Raw genomic sequence first — 19,167 nt, 5'->3', positions numbered from 1 at the left:
AAAATAAGACCAGGTCTTATATTAAATTTTGGTCCAAAAGATGCATTAAAGCTGACTGTCCGGCTAGGTCTTATTTTCAGGGAAACAGTAAAATGGATCAATAATAAACCGTACTTGATATTATTTTTATGTTTGTTTGCTTTCCTCTGAGCTTAAGTTTATGCTGTTACAAATAATTATTTATCAATCCATCCGTACTTTATTACACCTGGGTAAAATAGAATTGACATTTTTTTAACACTTCACATGACTTGTTTCCTGTCTTCAAGATGGTAGAATGTAAACTCTGATCAAGTCACTTTCCTGATTAAAATACTTTATAGTGAACCCTAAGCAGCCTCAGGATGAATTCAGAATTCTTAGCCTGGCTTTCAGAAATTACCCTTTGTTTAGCTCTGTAGCCTCTACCATCTTCCAAATTCACCCCTCCCTTCGCCCTTCCCGCCGCCCCAGCCCCCAGACACGCACACAACTAAAGCACTACTGAAACTTTCTGTTTCTACAAAGGATGATAATCTCTCCCACTTGTCCCCTTCTCCCAAGCACAGACTGTTCCCTATGCCAAAAGCCCTGTGTACTTCTCTAGCAGGGCTTATCTTGCTCCTTGCTGTATCCCCATTGCCTTCAACAGTGCCTGGCACAGAGCAGAACCTTGAAGAAGAATTTTGAGTGAATTAAGCCAATGATTTTTAAAGTTTTTTGTTTTTTAACTTTTGTTTTTGAAGGCGGGATTGACTGGAAACTTGGAAAATAATAACTGCTCACGAATGTTATCTTTTGCTGCCTTTCCCCCTCTTATTTAAAAGGGTAGTTTTTAGTCAAGTGGCTTTGATGTTTTTCTTAGTAAATAATACCAAAAATTTTACATGCAGGTATGGATATACAAAAAAAAAATCAAGAAGGTCACGATTGGTTTTATTTTTTTTACTTTGCTTATCTGTATTTAAAAAGTTTTTACTTTGAATATTTATTACTTAAATAATAAAAAGTATTTTAAAGAGTGCTATTGCATACTCTAAAAAGAAGCTTTATGCAAGTATTTCGTTTGTCCCTTCTACCAATTTAAAAGGTAAAAAGGATATTTAGAGATGCTCTACAGAGAGGAGTAAGAGTATGCTAACCGGGGGAGATTTTTAAAAATACTTTCCATTAACTTTTGCTTTAAAGTCTAACAGCCTTCTGATTGGTGGCCACAGCAGGCAGCTGCTAAGTTTAACTATTCCAGTCACTTCCCAGTCTTCACTTGAAAATGTTTCCTTTGTTCTAATCTCCTAAAATTCAAAAAAAACTTTTAAAAATCAGTTGACAAAAGCTAACAATGTAACCCCACCAAAGTATCTCACCCCATCCTAAAGATCATTTTTAAAAATTCATATATTCAGGCACTTTCATCTACTAAAGCTAAAGCTACTTTTACCTACTGCCTTCTTTCCCTTCCATCTCCCCTAGAGCATTTTAGTATTGTCATCCTTTACTAAAAGAAAAACGTGGTTCAAAGCAATTGACAAAACCTCTTTACAAGATGGTAAAACCAAATAGTGTTTCCCAACAATCCCCCCCCCCGCCACACACACACACACACACACACACACACACACAAACTATCCAAGCAAAAAAATCTGTATCTTCTTCTAGTCCGCCTTCTCCTCTCTGCTTTCTAAGTAGAGGCTGTCCACAGTTGATATCTCTACTTCCTTACCTTAGAGCCAACTCCTTAAAACACTGCTTTTTAGCTTGGATTCACTCTACTGAAATTTCTCCCTAACACCACAGATGATCTCTTATTCTAAGTCTTCTTTTTTGACTTCTGTGATGCCAATCCCTTGAGTTCCCCTCACATCTCCCTAGTGCTCCTTTTTAGTCTCAATCTCACATTCTTCCATCTATCCCTTCAATATTCCCCAAGGTTCCATCTTTGATCTCTTCACACTTTCTCCCTGGACAGTCCCATGAAGATGACTTCATTCCCATCTTATGGCTTCAAATAATAGACAAGCAAAGAAAAATGGGCCATATATAAGGGGTAAAAGGAGCAAAACTAATCTATGCTGTTAAAAGTTGGGATGGTTGGCAGGCATAGCGTGTGTGCGGCTTCTGGAGTGCTGGAAATGTTCCTTTCCTTAATGTGGGTACTTGGTTGCACTGGTGTGTTCATCAAGCTATACACTTATGATACGTATGCTTTTCTGTATAAATGTCCCACTTCAATAAAGGTATTTTTGAGCTAAACCTGAGTTCAGATTCCAGGTCTGATATGTGTTATTTGGCCAAATTACTTACGCTATTACAGTCTTAGTTTCCTCCTCATTAAAATGGAGATGACAAGACCTACTTCACAGCACTGTAAAGAATAAAATACGAAGTGTCTGGCACAATGTTTGAAAGCCAAGTACCTTATGCTCACAAATGTTATTTCTCTTCTCGTATCCTTTCTCAGTTCTGTACCTCCAGCCTAGACCCACTCCCTCCACACCCCAGCTCAAAACCACGTATCTGATATCCTCCCAAAGTGCTCCTCCAGCTCTAGGTCTGAATGGCACCGCAAACTGAACTCATCATCTTCCTCCGTACACTTATAGTCTCCCGAAGTCTATGACTGAAACTTTTACCCACAACTACAGTCGTCTTAAAAATCCTAATTTTCACATTTGGACTACCAAGTCCTACGTATTCTACATCCTAAGACATCCACTGGACTGCCCGCAGTGTAGAAAAATGATGTATTACTATAGCAACTCACTTATTACAACAGCTTCTTAACACGTTTGTCTACCCCTCTAACCCACCTTCCGTACTACTTCCAGAATTTTTCTAAACTGCGTCTCAGAAGATATCATGTTCTGCTTAAAACTGTGGGTCTCCCAGGTCAAGCTGTCACTCAAGGTCATTCTTGAAATAGTTCCTGTTTAACTTGCCAGATTAATCCCCTACAGCACATCCTGTCGAGCCAACCTTCTTGCAGTTCACCAAATATACCAAACTCTTTAATGCCTCCATGTTTCCACACATTTCTCTCCCTTGCATACTCTTTACTTGCCACCCCCCCTCCAATTTGTCTAATTCTTATTCCTCCTTTCATAAATATCCCCTTAGAAATAGCTCCTGAGATTATCACCGACCGCGGCTGTCTCAGTGTCCTTTTCCAGAGCTCCCACAGCACTTGCTGCATGCCATCACAGCGCTGTGTGATAATCGCAGATAGTGAGTCCCTCCTGGATAGTGAATTGCTGGTGGGCGGAACCTGCTGCGTTCTTCAGATATGGCTCAAAAGGGCTCAACAGAGGCTGACATATGAGAGACAGCAGAAAGCAGAAGGAATATTATCCCCGCCTCATAAAATGTATACGAATTTATACTGTCATAAAATAGTTCAATGGGTTTTTTAACTAATTTTAAATGCCATTTTGACAAAACCCAACTTTTTAAAAAGCTCTATTTTCTCAGGCCATTTATAGAAAGAACTAGTTGACTTGTTTCAAATGTTTTAAAAATTAAAATTTCAGTATTGTCCTGGATATTCCCCATTGGCCCTGCCAGATCTACTCTCTATCCTTTTTGCACGGCCGAGACCTGGGAGGCTGATCTGTATCCATAGAATACATCATCTTGGCTCTCTTGCCCTCTGGCTCCCAGTTGGTTTCTACAGAAAGGAGGCATCAGCTGAGGAGATGGTAGGAGAGAGAAGATCCCCTCCCTAGGCCTCTGTTTACAGTGAGTTTCCCAGCGGCTGGGGTCCTCTCCATAAAACCACAGCTCCAGGAGGGTGGTCTTGCTGCAATGACCACAGGTTCTGGTACCTGCCTTCTCCCTCTTCCCTTACTAGACCTAAGGAGGGTGACACTTCCCTTGTTGCTGATTCCTGGGTATTCCTCCATCCCTTGTTGGTTTCAATCATGCATATACCTTTATTAATCTCTCTTTAATAATCCTTTAAGGGAGCTATCCTGCTGGGGATCTAATACAAACACAGAAACATTTTGTCAACTAGCAGCATTTTTGCCAGTTCTTGCTGTAAATTCTCATTAACTACACCCCTATCCTACAGAAAACCATCACAGCCCTTTATGTTTTAGTGAAAACATGCCTACACCCTAACCTTTCTGGTCCTGAATTTAGAAGTCCAACTCATTTGTTTAACTGATGCAGTACCAATTTCAATTCCAGATTAATTAGTAAGTCATTTCCCAAGATAAACTCCTACCTGAAAAATATTCCCAATATATACACACATCCACGTGTGTGTGTATGTGTAATATATTATAAGGTAAGAAATCTCACTCAAGTTTTTCCATAACAATATTTCTAAATGAAAGAATAACAGTATCAGTCTCTCAGTGTAATTCAGAGTTTAAAAAATGTCTATTGAAACACCTTTAGTAGCATCCTAACAATAGCTATTGCTTAAATGCACTGATAAAGTACAATCATCACATAATTTTAATCCAATTATAAACAGCAAATGACACATGATTGTGCCATGTTGTGGAAAAAAAATAAAATGAAGGAATCATTTCTATTTTTTCTAAGTCAATACTACAGACATGACTATGTAATAGATTCAATATGGTTATACTATTGCTTCTACACCACATGGAACTTTCCAGATGCCCTAGTCTAAAAACAAACAAAAAACCCAATAGGCCATATGTGAGTTGGAGGAGACAATAAGTAGAGGAGACTCATAATTAGAGGAGAAATTTTATTTTTTCTAGACATTACATATTCTTCTATTTATTTCTGACTCTAAAATTTACCAAGTAAAGTAATTTATGCCAGATTACTTTGCCTCTAGATACAGGAAGAAGGTAAAAACAGCTCTACTTGGACTTATAACCTGAGCTTCTAACTGGCATCTTCCTCTCTGACAAGCATTACATCCAAGTTGTTAAATCTCAGATACCAGCTAAAGAGTTTGGAACTATTTGTGGAGCACTTTGGGTAGCTATAATTCTGCCCACCTTTTTAGCAGCTGTAAATACTTTCCTTAACCTTTTCCTTTAACCTCTCTCTATTGCCTCTCACCCCAACTGAAAACGGCACTATCCATTTTTAGTGCCCCACCCACTCCCCAACCTCACAACTCCCATTATTTTTTTCCCACATTAAGCAGTGAAATACATGGAGGCAAAATAGTTACAATGGATACAGCAGTTAAAAACCTGAGTCTGAATCCAAACTATGTAACTTACTACGTGGCCTTGGACAAGGTATATAACTTTACAGAGACTGGGTTTCCCTTCCCCATATGTGAAATGGGGATTATATCTACTTTATGAAGTCACCAGAGGGATTGAGCAAGAAAAGAAGCCAAACATAAGAAGGCAAATATTGTATGATTCCATTTATACACCGTACTTAGAAGAAATTAATCGTGACAAAAAAACAGAATGGTGGTTGCCAAGGGCTGGGGGGAAGAAAAAAAGGGGAGTTATTATTTGATGGGTAGAGTTTCAGTTTGAGAAGATGAAAAAGTTCTAGAGATAGGTGGTGATGGTTGTGCAATAATGTGAATGTATTTAATGCCAGTGAAGTATACACCTAAAATGACTAAAATAGTAAATTTTGTTATATATATTTTACCACTATGAAAACAAAAACAAAAGAATAGTGTATCAATAATCCATATCAAGAGAATATCCCTTCCATATAGGAGTCAAAAAAGGACAAAACCCTTCTTTTTCCCTCCCACTATCCCTACTCTCCAAATTGAAGCTAATTGGCAAAGAAATAGAGAAGAGTTCATTAATCAAAATTAGCCTGAGCTTTCACGTTAGAAATCCAACTACCCCAAACCCCAAACCAATCAGCTTATATAACAAAAGCATAAGGATTTCAAATAAAATATCAGACTTTACTCATGATATAGCACTTTTGGAGTTAAGAGATGGATAGCATTGTGTTTAACACACTGTAATCATATTTTTCATTTAATCAAACTATTGACATAAACTTTTAACTATCATCTAATCTAAGATTCTCTTTTGAAGCAAATCCATATCTAAGCCTTCTTAAAATATATCATGAATCTCTAATTTTACAAGAGATAGCTGTAGTATAATGAAAGAAACACTGACCTTGGAACCAAAAATATCTAAATATGGTTCAGCTCTGCCATATAATATCTGTATTACCATATCTGGGTAGGGCAACTTCCATTTATAAATCTCAAAAGTCAATAGGAATGATGACCTACCTCACAGAATTACTGTTGAGATTTAAATAAAATAAGCATATGAAAATACCTTGAAACTGTATGAATGTCTAATCACTATGTTGTTCACCTGAAACTAATATAATACTATATGTCAACTGTAATTGAAAAATTATTTTTAAAAAACACCTTGAAACTATAAAGTATAATTCCATTTATATTACTAAATTTGTTAAAACACAAAGGAGATTATTATCAAAAATTCACATTAAAAATATATACATATTTCATAGTAGTACAACTAGGTAATCTCCTATAGTTCTAAAATTCACAGAAAGACTGTTAAAATGCCTATATTATAGCAAACACTTCTTTAGAAATTACGTATTAATCCTGGTACCAAATATTAGAAATACTGAGGAGGAAATGAGTTAGATATAGTGATTGTGATAGGTTATCATCCTCAATAAATGGAAGTTAAATCCTCAATTCATTTATTCCTCAAATATTAGTAAGAATTCCAAGCACTGTGCTAATCAGTGACAATACACTGGAGATAACACCATGGTTCTTGTCCTCAGGGAGTTTGCAACCTAAATGGGAGATGAGACATAAAACAGAAGATCACACAAATAACTCATTAGTTTATGATAGATGTGAAAAAGGAAGAGTAGAAGTTGCTGTGTGAGCACAGAGGGAAGGGGTCTAATCCAATTGGGGAAATTTTATGCCAGTTGTATCATCCTTTGTCAACCCAACAGCCTTCAAGTGTTCAATAAATCTTAGCTATTTCTATCATCAACATTATCATAAAAGCCTATGTTCCACTGTCCTTGTTCGGAACAACTGTACCCCTGGGGTTTGGGAGACGAGATAGTATCTCCCAAACCTTACTATCTAGGAAAACCCAGATAAACAAGAACCGTCACCTAATTCTTCAGTAAAAACCAAAACCAGGCTCTAGGAAACAGCTCCTCATCCCAAATTTGACTCATATTTTATGTATCCTTGAGCAATTATGCTGATGCTGAAATGTTTCCTCAATGGTACTTGAAACTTGCCTGAAATGCCCTAACCCCAAATCTTCTCCTGATTCTTTCAATATTACTCAGGTTTCTGCTTAAATGTTTCCTTCTCCAAGAACCTTCCCCTGACTACCCACTCTAATGTAGCCTCCCAGTCACTCTCTATATTATATCACCGCACTTCATTACTTTTAGAGCACTTAAGACTATTTGAAATTGCCTACCACATCTATTTACTTGCTTATTATTGCATATTTCTCCTTTAAACTTGCAAGTAAGTTTCATGAAAGCAGAGACCCATTTTATTATCTCCATATCCTCAAGATACATCTTCCTTGCCAGATATCTCGTTTTGTTTAGGTAGTCCAGGTGCTAGGGAGCAATGTTTCCTGCCCAGAGGGTGAAGGATGACTGATTTAAGCCAATTATGGTAATGCCGTTACCTCTGCAGGGAATTGTTTTTAGGGAAGGGAATGTGACAGTTGTCTTCCATAAGGCCTAAGAAGACATCTGCTAAGCAACTTCAAGAAAAGGTTTTCCTCCCTGATAAAGAGACATGAAGAAGGAAAAACCTTGCCCTTCACCCTGCCTTTTTACTTGATTGTATGAGAAGTGACCCCGGGAATCTGATGTAGGGATAGTGCATTCCTGAGGGGGAAATCATGACGGCAGAGAAACTGATCCTGAACCCTGATGTTCTTGATTCACTGAATCAACTCTGAAACTACCTCTTCCAGATGCCTTGTTAGATGAGATTTATTTTTAAATTCTGATCAGTTAAGCCATTTTCTATCTCCTGTTTTGATAACTGCAGCCAAAAGCATGATAAACTCTTAAGCCTCTGTTACTTCTGTAACATTAACAGAAAACAGAACCCACGAGTCTAGTAGATTATTGAGGGGGTTAAATGAGACAATGCAAGTAAAGTCTAAACATAAACAAAATACTCAAATGATAACACTGCTGTTATTGTTGCAATTAAACTATAACCTTCTATGCCAACACTCCACAAATTCTTTATGTAGTAGTTAGGATTCTGTTTTCTTAACAGAAAACATTCACTTTAATCCTGTTTAAATAAAATCATTTTTAATAATTAATTTACCGAGCTTTCTTCTATTAGTAGCTCTTGGAGCTTTCTCAAGTTTGAAGTAGGTAAATAAAAGGAGAATCAAGGCAAATATCAGATCACTAACAAAAAATAATCATATTAATTTCAGGGAGAGTCTGTTTTTAATACAAACTCCTCCCTTAATTTACATGGACAGAGATACATATAAATTTTCATCTATTCTAACCTTCACAAATATTTTGTCACTATTTTAATACGGCTTAGATTATATTAATCAAAAATTAAAACTATACTAGTAATGAAAACTATATTAAGATCTACAATTACAAAAAGTATATTTAAAAATAGGAAAAAAAAGTGTTATACTTCAGTTTCCACAATTTTTTGCACCAAACTTTGTTTGATATGCCATGAAGCAAAATTAATACAGAAGATCAAAAGTAGGAGACCTCCAGGTCATTGGTTCAAGTTCACTCCAGCTGAATTGTGATTTAAGATGTTATGATAGTTCATTACTGTCAGAAAGCTGTTTAGTAGCCTACATGCAATAAAATAATCAAACTTCTTAAAGTAAAATATGAGGGTAGTTCTATCATTATTAAAGAAGTGCCACCAACTGAAATTTCTCTTTTAAAGATGGACAAGGAACAAACATTAAATCCTCCATTGCACTGGAACTATCCATGCTCTTCTGAGTCCAGATAAATTTTGGTCCTGTCAATATTACAAAACATAATTAGCTCCACTATTCAAAAATTTTTAACTATTAACCTACTTTGACAAAAATTACCAGTTATCCATTATGCCCATAAATTTGGGCAGCTGTAGGACTATGAAAAGTTACCTGGAATAACTATTCTTCTTCCCTGGGTGGACAACCGTCCACCTGTTTTCCAATGTCCTCACACAATAAATAAGATACACAGTTTGGGCATGGTAAGAACAGCCTCTACTATTTCTCTGACATTCCTGAAAATGAGTAGGATATAAATCTTGATTGACCACCCTTCAGATCACTTTTCATAGAATACATGAGGTTTTGATATAATGGTCAAATAACTCTCATAGTCCTAGCCATGTTAAGATAGATATAGATATAGATAAAACCTTACATGAATAGATGTTACATATGTAAAATATATACAAAATCTGGTAAGTAAGGTTTAAAATCTAAGATAACCACTTATTTTTTACTCTAAATTCTTCAGATGTTAACAAATATATCTTATTCAATTGCTCCAATGCTACTTTAAATCCTTCCTTGGGGAAACAATAAGTTATTAATACAAATAATATTCTAGCATATATTTACAAAGACTCACATATTATTTGCCAATACTATGTCACTAGCATGTAAACATTTTGTATCATTCCCATACCAATGTCAAAGCAATAATGTACACACAATTGTAGAGAATATTCCCCCCCCCCCCGTACTCCGAAACAAAATTATAATTATCTTCAGTACATATTTTTAAATTATGTAGTCCCAGCACCAGTACTCTTTTAAATCCTGTACATTAATCCTCAGTGCTATGTACCAACATTAATGTCACAGTTGTAATCTCTATGGAAGAAAAAAGATTCTAAATACAAATTGTTTTTTTCCCAAATTTTACTTCCAACTCTAAACTATTGGGGTGAAATGTCAATAAACTGCAACCTATATATTTCCCCCACCCCACAATGTATGTTTTAATTTTTAAAAAGAATAATTCTATTTTCTAGTAGTATTTGAAGATAAAAGACACATTTGATCCTCTACTGCAGAGCAACTAAAATTTAATTATTTTTTTTTCACCTGGAATTGGTTTTATATGGCAAACTGGCTCTAAAGTGTGGGAATAAACCTTTCATTTTTTTCTTTCACAGCTCTGAGAAAATACATTACAATATTAATACCTTTTCTAAGAGTCAAGATAAATCTCTGGATAAACAATGCTAAAATTTAACTCTCAACATTTTACACATTTTCTTTTAGGCTTCTTCTTTCAAAAAACTCAATTTTCAGTATTTCTGAAATAATGGAGAAGAGAGCAATCGAAAGAAAAATTCTCACAGACAAGATGACATATTAGATACAAGTTCTTTATCATTTTGGAGGAAACATCTGGGGATTGAGAAGGGGAGAGTCAATTTAATATCTTACAGAAAATTTCATTCCCATAATGGTATTCCTTCATTAGTTTTAGAAATCTTGAATTGCGTTAACTGCTCGTCAATCAAGTTTCTAAAGAGATCTGTAGTATTTCATTTGTCTTAACTTTATTTCCTTCAGAAAGAAAGAAAAGAGGGTTTAAAATTTTTCAGGATGAGTAACCAGTAAAAAAAAGGGGGACAGTAAGGTGATGCTGGCAGATACTAAATCCAATAAACTTTCTTTTACATAGAGTACTATTTCAATGTTCATTCTGTGACCACGTAAAAATGGGCATATATATGTTTCTCGGTATATTTAACTAAAAGATTCATAATTTAAAAACCAAAGTTACTTTTCAGAGTCCCAGGTTAGATGCAGTTTGGTTTCTGTAGTTTCTGACTAGTTTACTTAATATAATGTCACTGTCTAGTATGTGTATCATATGTTCAACTTTGCTTTATAGTAGATTCATATTTCTGTGCTGTTCCATACTTTAGATGATCAAATTAGTTTAATAAAAAAGTAATTACCACTACTCATCAGTTTGTAGGTGGCAGTTATCTCTCTATAGCAGTATGGCTTAAAGTTCAGCAACATTTCATATAGGAATTGTTCACAACTACTACAATATCTAATTTTAAAACTTAAGTGATCAAACAAAATTCATAGAGGAAAAATCTGAATGAACAAAAATTCTCCATTATTTAAGCTTTAAACATTCACTCCTAAAATTTCTGTCTTCCCCACACCATGCTCATATTTGCAGTCTATCAAAATGGAGGGTATAAGTATCAGAGTTAACCAATGGTTAAGATCACGTATCTGATCAAATCTTTAGTTTCTTATATCTGATTATGCAATGCTGTTCCCTAAATCTATAGCATCCTACCCTTAGATGAGAAAGGCCATCTGGTATACTGAAAAATGCATCTTTCAGTTTCAGCCACAGGTTCTAAAGTTAGAGAAATCTGTATTAGAAACCTACTTAGCAGTGATTCCCTGGGCAAGTTACTTTTCTTATTTCTTTAATTGAGAAAAAAAAAAATCACTATCTTGCAGAATTGGGAGAATTAGTCAAATTATGTATAAAGCACTGAACACAGTAACTGGCACACAGAATGATAAATAATAATTACTGTTTTGCTGTTATTGGCTATTTTTGAAATGCAACTATGCTATAGAATGTGAACTCAAACATCCAAAGTCCTTATTGTAGAGGTCATTGAAAAAGTTTTTTTCCACATTGAAAAAAATTCCTTTGACTCCAACAACTTCATTTATTCAAATATTTATTTTGTGCTTTCAACATACTACGGCCTACCCCTAATGTCAAGGATACCACAGAGAAGAAATTAGAAGTCATCCCTTGCCCTCAAGAAACTTACATTTAAGAGGAGGCTAGAAATTAAACAACCAGTTATATAATTACTTAATTACAATTGTGATTTGTGCTATAAAGAAAGCCTCCAAAAGGGAGAAATGACCTAACAGGACCAGAATTAAATTTCTATACAAACATCCCACCTCCCTCCAAGGGTTTTCAATCATTCTCTCTATAATTAAACCTAATCCAAACCTTTGTATAGACTTGATCTGTCTGTTTTTTAAAACAATAAAATAAGTAATCAACCTGACTGGCCATTTTTTTAAATTTTATTTTTAAATTATAGTTGACATACATTAGTTTTAGGTGTACAGCATAGTGATTAGACATTTATATACCTTACGCAGTGATCCCCTCAAAAAGTCTAGTATATATAACTGTGTGTGGTGACAGATGGCTTATAAGTTATTATAAGTGACACAGTTATTATATTATTGACTATATTCTCTATGCCATTTTTGTGTTCAGAACTGTATACTAAAATTATAGAAACTGTACAACCAACAAATTAATTTCAAGTATTCCAATGGTGACTTAATGAAAGAGAAAACAAAGATATAATATTGGTAAGCAGTTGTCAGCTACCCCATTATGAATTCATGTTAGTAAACATTTCTTGATAGATTATAAAACTAATTATTTTTACTTTACATGCATGCCATTGTTGATAATGACTCATTTTTCAAAATGTTTTTACTAAAAATATTTACATATTTATTACTGAAAAACAAATTATTTCTGTGATTTTTAAGATCAGAACAATTCCAATTTGCTTACTAAAAGAGAATTCTTCTTTGCTCAGTTACATTTTTAATCTACCACCATAAAAAATTTTTTGTTTAAATCTGGTGACATCCATTTTAAAGACAACTTCAAGATTTCTGTGTTCAGAAGTAGTACACTGTTGTAGAACAGTGCCATTCAAGTCCCAAAAAAACATAAAGGGAGAAACTGAGCAATCAGATCAACTCTTTCACCAAAATGAAATTTAGTTTATTCTGTAAAACAGAATATACCTCAATGTTTGTCTTAGATTCAAACAACATTCACCTAGAAATTAATGCAACAACAATTAACCCAGAACAGTCATTGTCAATTCTCCAAAAGAAGCCTCTTCACCTATATTTAGTTCATAAGGCAAGCCAGACCAGGATGGCTGATGCCAATTATAATGAATGGAAGAAATATATTTAAATCAAATAGCACCATCTAGCAGAACTCTCACCACTTTGCTTACAAGAGTAGATGTTACTGGGTGTTCCATTTGGTAGATCTGACAGCAAAAGTGGCAATTATTTGTTTTCATGACAGAATCACAGAATTAGAGCTAGAAAGGACCACAGACACACCAGGTCCAACTTCCTCATTAATTATCTCAGATATTAAATTTTTTTTTCACTAAGGTATCAGAATACAGATTAAATTCAGCCATTCCAGGGAGTTCAACTGAAATTTAGAATTAATTTGATTCTCAAATTAAATCACCCCCCAAATAGATAAGATTATGCCTCAATACATTTCAATTCCTTCACTCCTAGGAACATGAAATGCAAGTGGTCTGTAATCATTAAAACATCCTTCTCTAAATGTTTTTATTTTATCAGCTATATACGACCAAATGATTAATGCACACAAATTAGGTTGTTATTTCAACTTCAATTCCAGTAACCGCTGTTGCTTAACCAAGCTATAACGCTAAGTCTTTTATATATCCCCTGTCACAGCACTAAGATCCTAAATGTTGCTCCTCAGAAAATACCTCTCGGGGGAGGGGCGCGGGACAGCATCTCGCCGTTAATTTTTTTGTTGTTGTTTCGCTACATCAAGGCCTGCCACCCCTAAATCCTATGGGGATTGTGTTGCTGCCAACCCAAAGATTAGGAAATGCTCCCATCCCTAGGGCACAAGAAACTTTCAGAGGAAGACTAACTGCCTAAAGCAAAGAGGGAAAGTCGCGAATTCTGTTTCTATTTATGCAGCTATTTCCGTGCGCAAGGTAACCAAAGTAGCTTTTGGGAGATGCTCTCACTTTTCCCCAGTATGAAACCCCTCGGAAAGGGAGAGCGTATTCAACGACAAGGATAAGCCTCACCCTGGAGTGGAGGTGGTTACTGGGAATCACTGATCTGCTGCACAGAAAGAAGGGGTTCTTCCTCAGTGGTCACAGTCACTATTCACTCTCATTTTTAGTAACAACCAAATCACCGTTACAAGTAAGTACACAAGAATAGCAGCAAACAACCTTGCTTCGCAGTGTGCCGTGACGGTGCCATCCCGGCCCGGAGGGGCTCTTTTCTTGCCGGCCTCCCCTGGGCTCCCACCAAAGTTAACACCTGTATCTTCCCGTAACCCCGATCAAACAACTCCTTCCCACCTCTACGCTTCTCCCCTTTCTGTAAATCCCTCTTCGGACTACTGCCCACTGCCCACCACATACAACCCTCCTCGCGCCGGCCTCTGCAGCTCACACAACTACCCCCTCCGGGCGCCCCACGACCACCACCACCCCGCCCGCCGCCCAGGCAGCCGCGGTCCCCAGATATTTGGGAAGCAGCAAGTCTCCCAAAAAAGTTCGCCAGCCGCCGCCGCCGCCGCGGCGGAGTTGGTTCGGCTGCGAGAGGCAGAAACGCCAGCTCGCTCCAGTGATCCCTACTCCTCGCCAGCACACTTTTCCTCCCCGGGAACTCGGTCCTTCTCAGACTCCCAAACTTCTACGGCTCCGCCGGCTCCCACCGCCCCTGCCCCAGCTCCACGAGGCGCGGGGTACAGAGAGCGCCGCGTCCCTCCGCGGGCCCAGGAGAGCCCCCACGCCCACCCGATCCACGCCCGCACACGCCCTCCGCGCCCCGCGCGCGTCTCCGCGCCCCGCGGGGCCCCGCTCGGTCGCTCAGCGCCGGGCTTCCGTCCGCCGCGCTCCCGGCACCGCCGCCCTCGCCTTGCCCGGCACTCCCCGCCCCGATCCCCAGCGCCTGAGCCCCTGCTGTGGCTCCCCTCGTGCGGTCCGTCCTGACCCCAGCCGGCTCCTCCAAATACCCACGTTCCCACCGCGCTCCCTCCTCCACGCAGCTGCCCCCTCGCACCCGCCCCGCGACCCCAGGTAGCTCTCCGGGTCCCCGCAGCCCCGGGCCCCAGCTCTAAAGTTACTTTATAAGGAGGTGAACCCGCGGGTTATTTTCCTCAGTCACCCAAACAAGTTTCCATCCTCTCCACCAGCACCGCCGCCGCCCCCCAACACACTCGCTCCCTCCCGCCCGCAGACCCCACGGCCGCCCTCCCCGCGCGAGCACCTCCTGGGAGTCAGCCGCTCCCCGCACCGCAAGCCCCCAGATCGCGTACCCCTCCCCCTGCCAGCCCACCCCCGGCTCTCCCCGGGCGGAGAGTGTCTGTGTATCTGTGTGTCTCCGAGAGAGTGTGCGAGTGCGTGCGTGTGTGTGCGCGCGTGTGCAGGAGGAGGTGGTTGAGAAGCGGAGACACTTACTTCTCCCGGGCCTGGCTGTCGGACGGGACGGCGCTGCTGTTACTCTTGCCTTTGCCGTACATGCTTGTGCCGAGAGCAGCTCCCACTGTCACGCACCTGTCAACCCATCACAGCCTCCCCGGGAACAGCCCCGTCCCCATGGCGACCCACGCAGCCACCCCCACTATTGGCCACCCCACGCCAAAGCTCCGCCCTTTTTGCCCAGGCAACGCGCGAGACTGACAGGCCTCCCCCTCCCTCAGGCCTTCCGAAGCGCGCGGCGGCAGCTACAGCCTAAGCGGCAGTCTCCTCCCTCCTTCGCTCCCTCCCGGGTTCCCTCCCTCCTTCCCTCTCCGCTCTCCTCCCTCCTCCCGCTCTCCTTCCCCCTCCCCCCTCCGAACCCCGGCGCAAGGGGGGAATTAGAAACTGCTCTAGAAGGATTTTAAACAACTGGCTGTTCCCTCCGCCGCTGCCCCTCCCCCTGCGCCGCCCGCGCGCGGCTCCTCACTGGAGAGAAGGCGCCGGGAGGAGGGGAAAGTGCGGCCTGGAGTCTCTGGCAGGAGCCGGCAGAGCTGGAGCCTTGGCGGCCCCAGACTTCAGGGCGCCGGCTGAGTACACGGACAGACCTACGGTCCCTGCCACTCTGGGGGCCCCCAGCAGCCTTCTCCCGCTTCTCTCCTGTCTGTGACCCCGCGCGGGTACCCAGGATTGATCTTTGCCGCCCTCAGCCCTCCTCCCTGGGGTGTTGCCCCAGCCCAGCTCCCTGAGGGCCGGCTGGCGACTGATACACTCGCTGTTCCCTCGACCTTCTAGCAGAGCGACCGGGAGCAATTCGCCTTCCCTCCTGGGGAGTGACTGCGCCTCGGGCCTTTGGCGCCGCTGGGGTGGTGTCGCCGGTTCCCTGGGGCTGCTCCCTGCGCCCCGGGGAAGCACCCGGCCTCGGGCCTGCCTCCTCTTTAGAGGTGAGCCTGCCTCCTACAGATGGCCCGGTAACACCTAGGACCTCAGTGTTTCCCTACCCCTGCCCTTCCATGCCCAGAACCCCGTGGCGCACCGTGCACCAGCTCCCCTGCAAGATCTGCTACAGAAAGGGCCCCAGTGATCCCCACCTAGCCTGGTTTTCCAGCCTGGTCTATTCATCCTGACCTCTGGAGTGGGAAGGGCCATAGAAGACCTTTAAAGACATCCCTGTCCTTGTCCATTAGAATAGGCCCCATCCATGCTCCAAACTCCGAGGTGTGCAGATCTGTGCCGGAGCTGAAAGGCTGCCCGAGGTTATTTCTGAATCCAAGCCCCTAATCCCATTTCAGTAAATGAGCAAAAGTTTCTAAAACACACACAACCTGCTTCTCAATAGAACTCCATCTTTTATCTTGTAGAGGTCCTTGGATGTAAAAATCAAACAGTGCAAATGGGGTTAGAAAGAAGAGATGGGCACCAAACAGGGAGTGACATGGGAAGAGGGATGCAGGTGTTTGGACCAGAGGAAACATCAGGAAAGGATGAATAGACATGGAACAACTATGGGAGGGGAGAGGAAATGGGATTCAAGTGGGAAAAGTACCTTTCTATTCCTTACATATAGCTTCAAGCTTTTAGTAGTAGGATCATAAAAATTCATATGAATATAAGAAGATAGATGGAATGGAAAGAAATGGGCTTGTGTGGGCATTGACAGCAAGTGGTAGGAATAAAACATCAACAGAAGGTTAAGGAAGGGCAGTTAGTAAAAATCAGAGAGAGAATCAGAAAAGGGGTTGGCAACTAAACATAAATCAAAAACTGAAGAGGAAGGAACTACTATATTGGTGTTAAGGAAAATGAAAAAAAAAATGGAAAAGATAAAGTGTAAAAAGATACCGTAGGAGAGAAGAATAAAACAAACAGGATTAAATGAAGAAGCCATAGACTATGATAGCAAAAGAAGATAACAAAAAACAATAGAGAACTGACATTATAATAAAAAGGTATAAGAAAAATAAAAGCACTTTTATTAAAAAAACAAAAGGTCAGCCTATAGAAGTGAGGATAAAGAAAGAGAAAAAAAAAAAAATCACATTGGCTTAAATTGATGAATTTCCAAGAGAAGAAATTTGCCATTTCTAACTCAAAATTCTTTCTGTTTCTAATGACCTACAGTGATTTGGTGGTGGGGAAGTGGCATTCACAGACTGAAGAACTGGGAGTGACGCTGAGCCAGTGAGCCTCTCTCTTTTGAACTATTGCTCAAAATGCTCAAATGTGTGTAAGGCTGCCACTGTTTACAGACTCCACCTTCAAGGTTAACATTATGTAATTTGTTATTCAGTTATCTACTTCTATTGGCTTTCACCCAGAAAATTATTAGCATCTCAGGGCTCCATCACCCATAGAACACTCCGTATAAGGTGCTGCATAGAGAATGTTGTCAAGGAGGGAGTTCTGGCAGCTGCTAATCCATGCCCCTGCCCACACCTGGAATACGGTAAGGTTTCCATTAAAAAACTAAGAGTGGGATTTGTACTATTATCTAAAAACAAATTAGGTATTTTGCACCTATGTTGGGATTCTCTAACCATGGTTGTCAGTCGTGGCACATTAGAATTGCCTTAGGAAGATTTATTTATTTGTTTCTAAATACAAGATCTGAGACCCCACTAGACTAACTAAATCAGGCTAACTAAATCAGAACCACTGGGGATGGACCCAGGCATCTGTATTTTTTATAAGTTCCAAGTGATTCTTATATGTAATCAGGGCTGCTTACCCTTACTCTTCGGTATCAATTTAAACACAGCCAATGTGCACTATCAGATCTCAGAATGAGATTTTTTTTAGGTTATGGTTATACATAGCAGATGACCCTTCCTACGTAAGGCATTAAGCATCTTTACAGTGGACTTTACTTTCTACTCACTGAGCCAACAAATTTGTTAATAGCATGAAAATGTATGACTGCATATGTTCTTATAGTACAAGACCACAAATAGCCATAGTTTAATTTGCTATTTCCTAAAGAGAAAGGAAAATGAAAGAAAACAAGACAGGGTGTTTGCTGTCTACTATAGTTTATTCATTTGGTTGTATTTTACCCAGATTTGTTACATACAAGAGTCCTTTGGGTAATGGCATATTTTCTGATATTTAAAAAAATAAATAAATAAATTACAGATCTACACAGTGGGGTATGGAATTCAGAACAATTTGCTCTTAGGATCTGGAAAGAATAAAATGCTAAAAGGTCTTAGTTCAGAACTTGCCAAGATAATGTCAGTTACCTTTACAAGAATGTTCTCATCCAACAAATACACAAAGTGAAAACATTACTATTCCTACACATGATAACCTTAAAGCTTAAGTAATCAAATCAATTATCATTAGAACATCTCAGCAGTTACCTGAACCATCTCTATTTTATTTTCCTCTTAATGTTTACACAGGTAAATAAAATGCTTCTTTGCCCTTGTTAAAATTATTTTGAGTACAAAGAATGTTCTTTGCATCAGCAACTATGTCTCATGGGGCCAATGTTGTAATTAATGAGATTTGAAACACATATTCAGAGCCAAATTTGAGATCCCAAACACAGAATTGAAGATCCATTGTGTTGTTTGTTTTTATTTTTTAAAAGGGGTAAGAGATACAAGATTTAAAGCTTCCTAGTGGAAAGACTCATAATTTATTTTGTAGAAGTCTTGGGGATTTTTTTTTAAACCTCACAAATGAGGCTGATTCATTTTGGGAGGCTGCATTTGGGGTAGGGGAATGCTGACCAGCTGAGCCACCAGAATGGAGCATTTGCATTTGAGGTTGATTTCTTTTTTATTTTTTTTATTTTTTTTAACTTTATTCTTTCAGATATAGAACACCACAGTTACTAAATCATCAGGTCCCCCCTTCTACCCCCATTTTGTTTGGGCACAAATTTCTCTTTCTGGAACCTGCATCTTATTCTTGGA

The 19,167-nt window shown here is 39.5% G+C and overlaps 1 protein-coding gene across 6 annotated transcripts in view; it reads right to left on the bottom strand.

The window, feature by feature from the left end:
• Positions 1-15,571, bottom strand: part of SSBP2 (single stranded DNA binding protein 2) — a 272,802-nt gene extending 257,231 nt beyond the window's left edge. For 3 of the 6 annotated variants that reach the window (XM_019715078.2, XM_074328769.1, XM_019715081.2), the window contains exon 1: positions 15,251-15,407. In XM_019715078.2, the coding sequence (XP_019570637.1) occupies positions 15,251-15,312 (62 nt within the window). In that variant the 5' untranslated portion in view covers positions 15,313-15,407. Of the gene's footprint in view, positions 1-15,250 lie in introns of all 6 variants that reach the window. The other 3 variants (XM_019715082.2, XM_019715079.2, XM_074328767.1) reach the window with 3 other exon arrangements.
• Positions 15,572-19,167: the final 3,596 nt, after the last annotated feature.

The sequence above is a fragment of the Rhinolophus sinicus genome, linkage group LG03 (assembly GCF_036562045.2).
Source record: "Rhinolophus sinicus isolate RSC01 linkage group LG03, ASM3656204v1, whole genome shotgun sequence".
Classification (NCBI taxonomy): domain Eukaryota; kingdom Metazoa; phylum Chordata; class Mammalia; order Chiroptera; family Rhinolophidae; genus Rhinolophus; species Rhinolophus sinicus.
The sequence above is the reverse complement of the archived record's forward strand: the minus strand, read 5'-3'. Positions and strand labels throughout refer to the sequence as shown.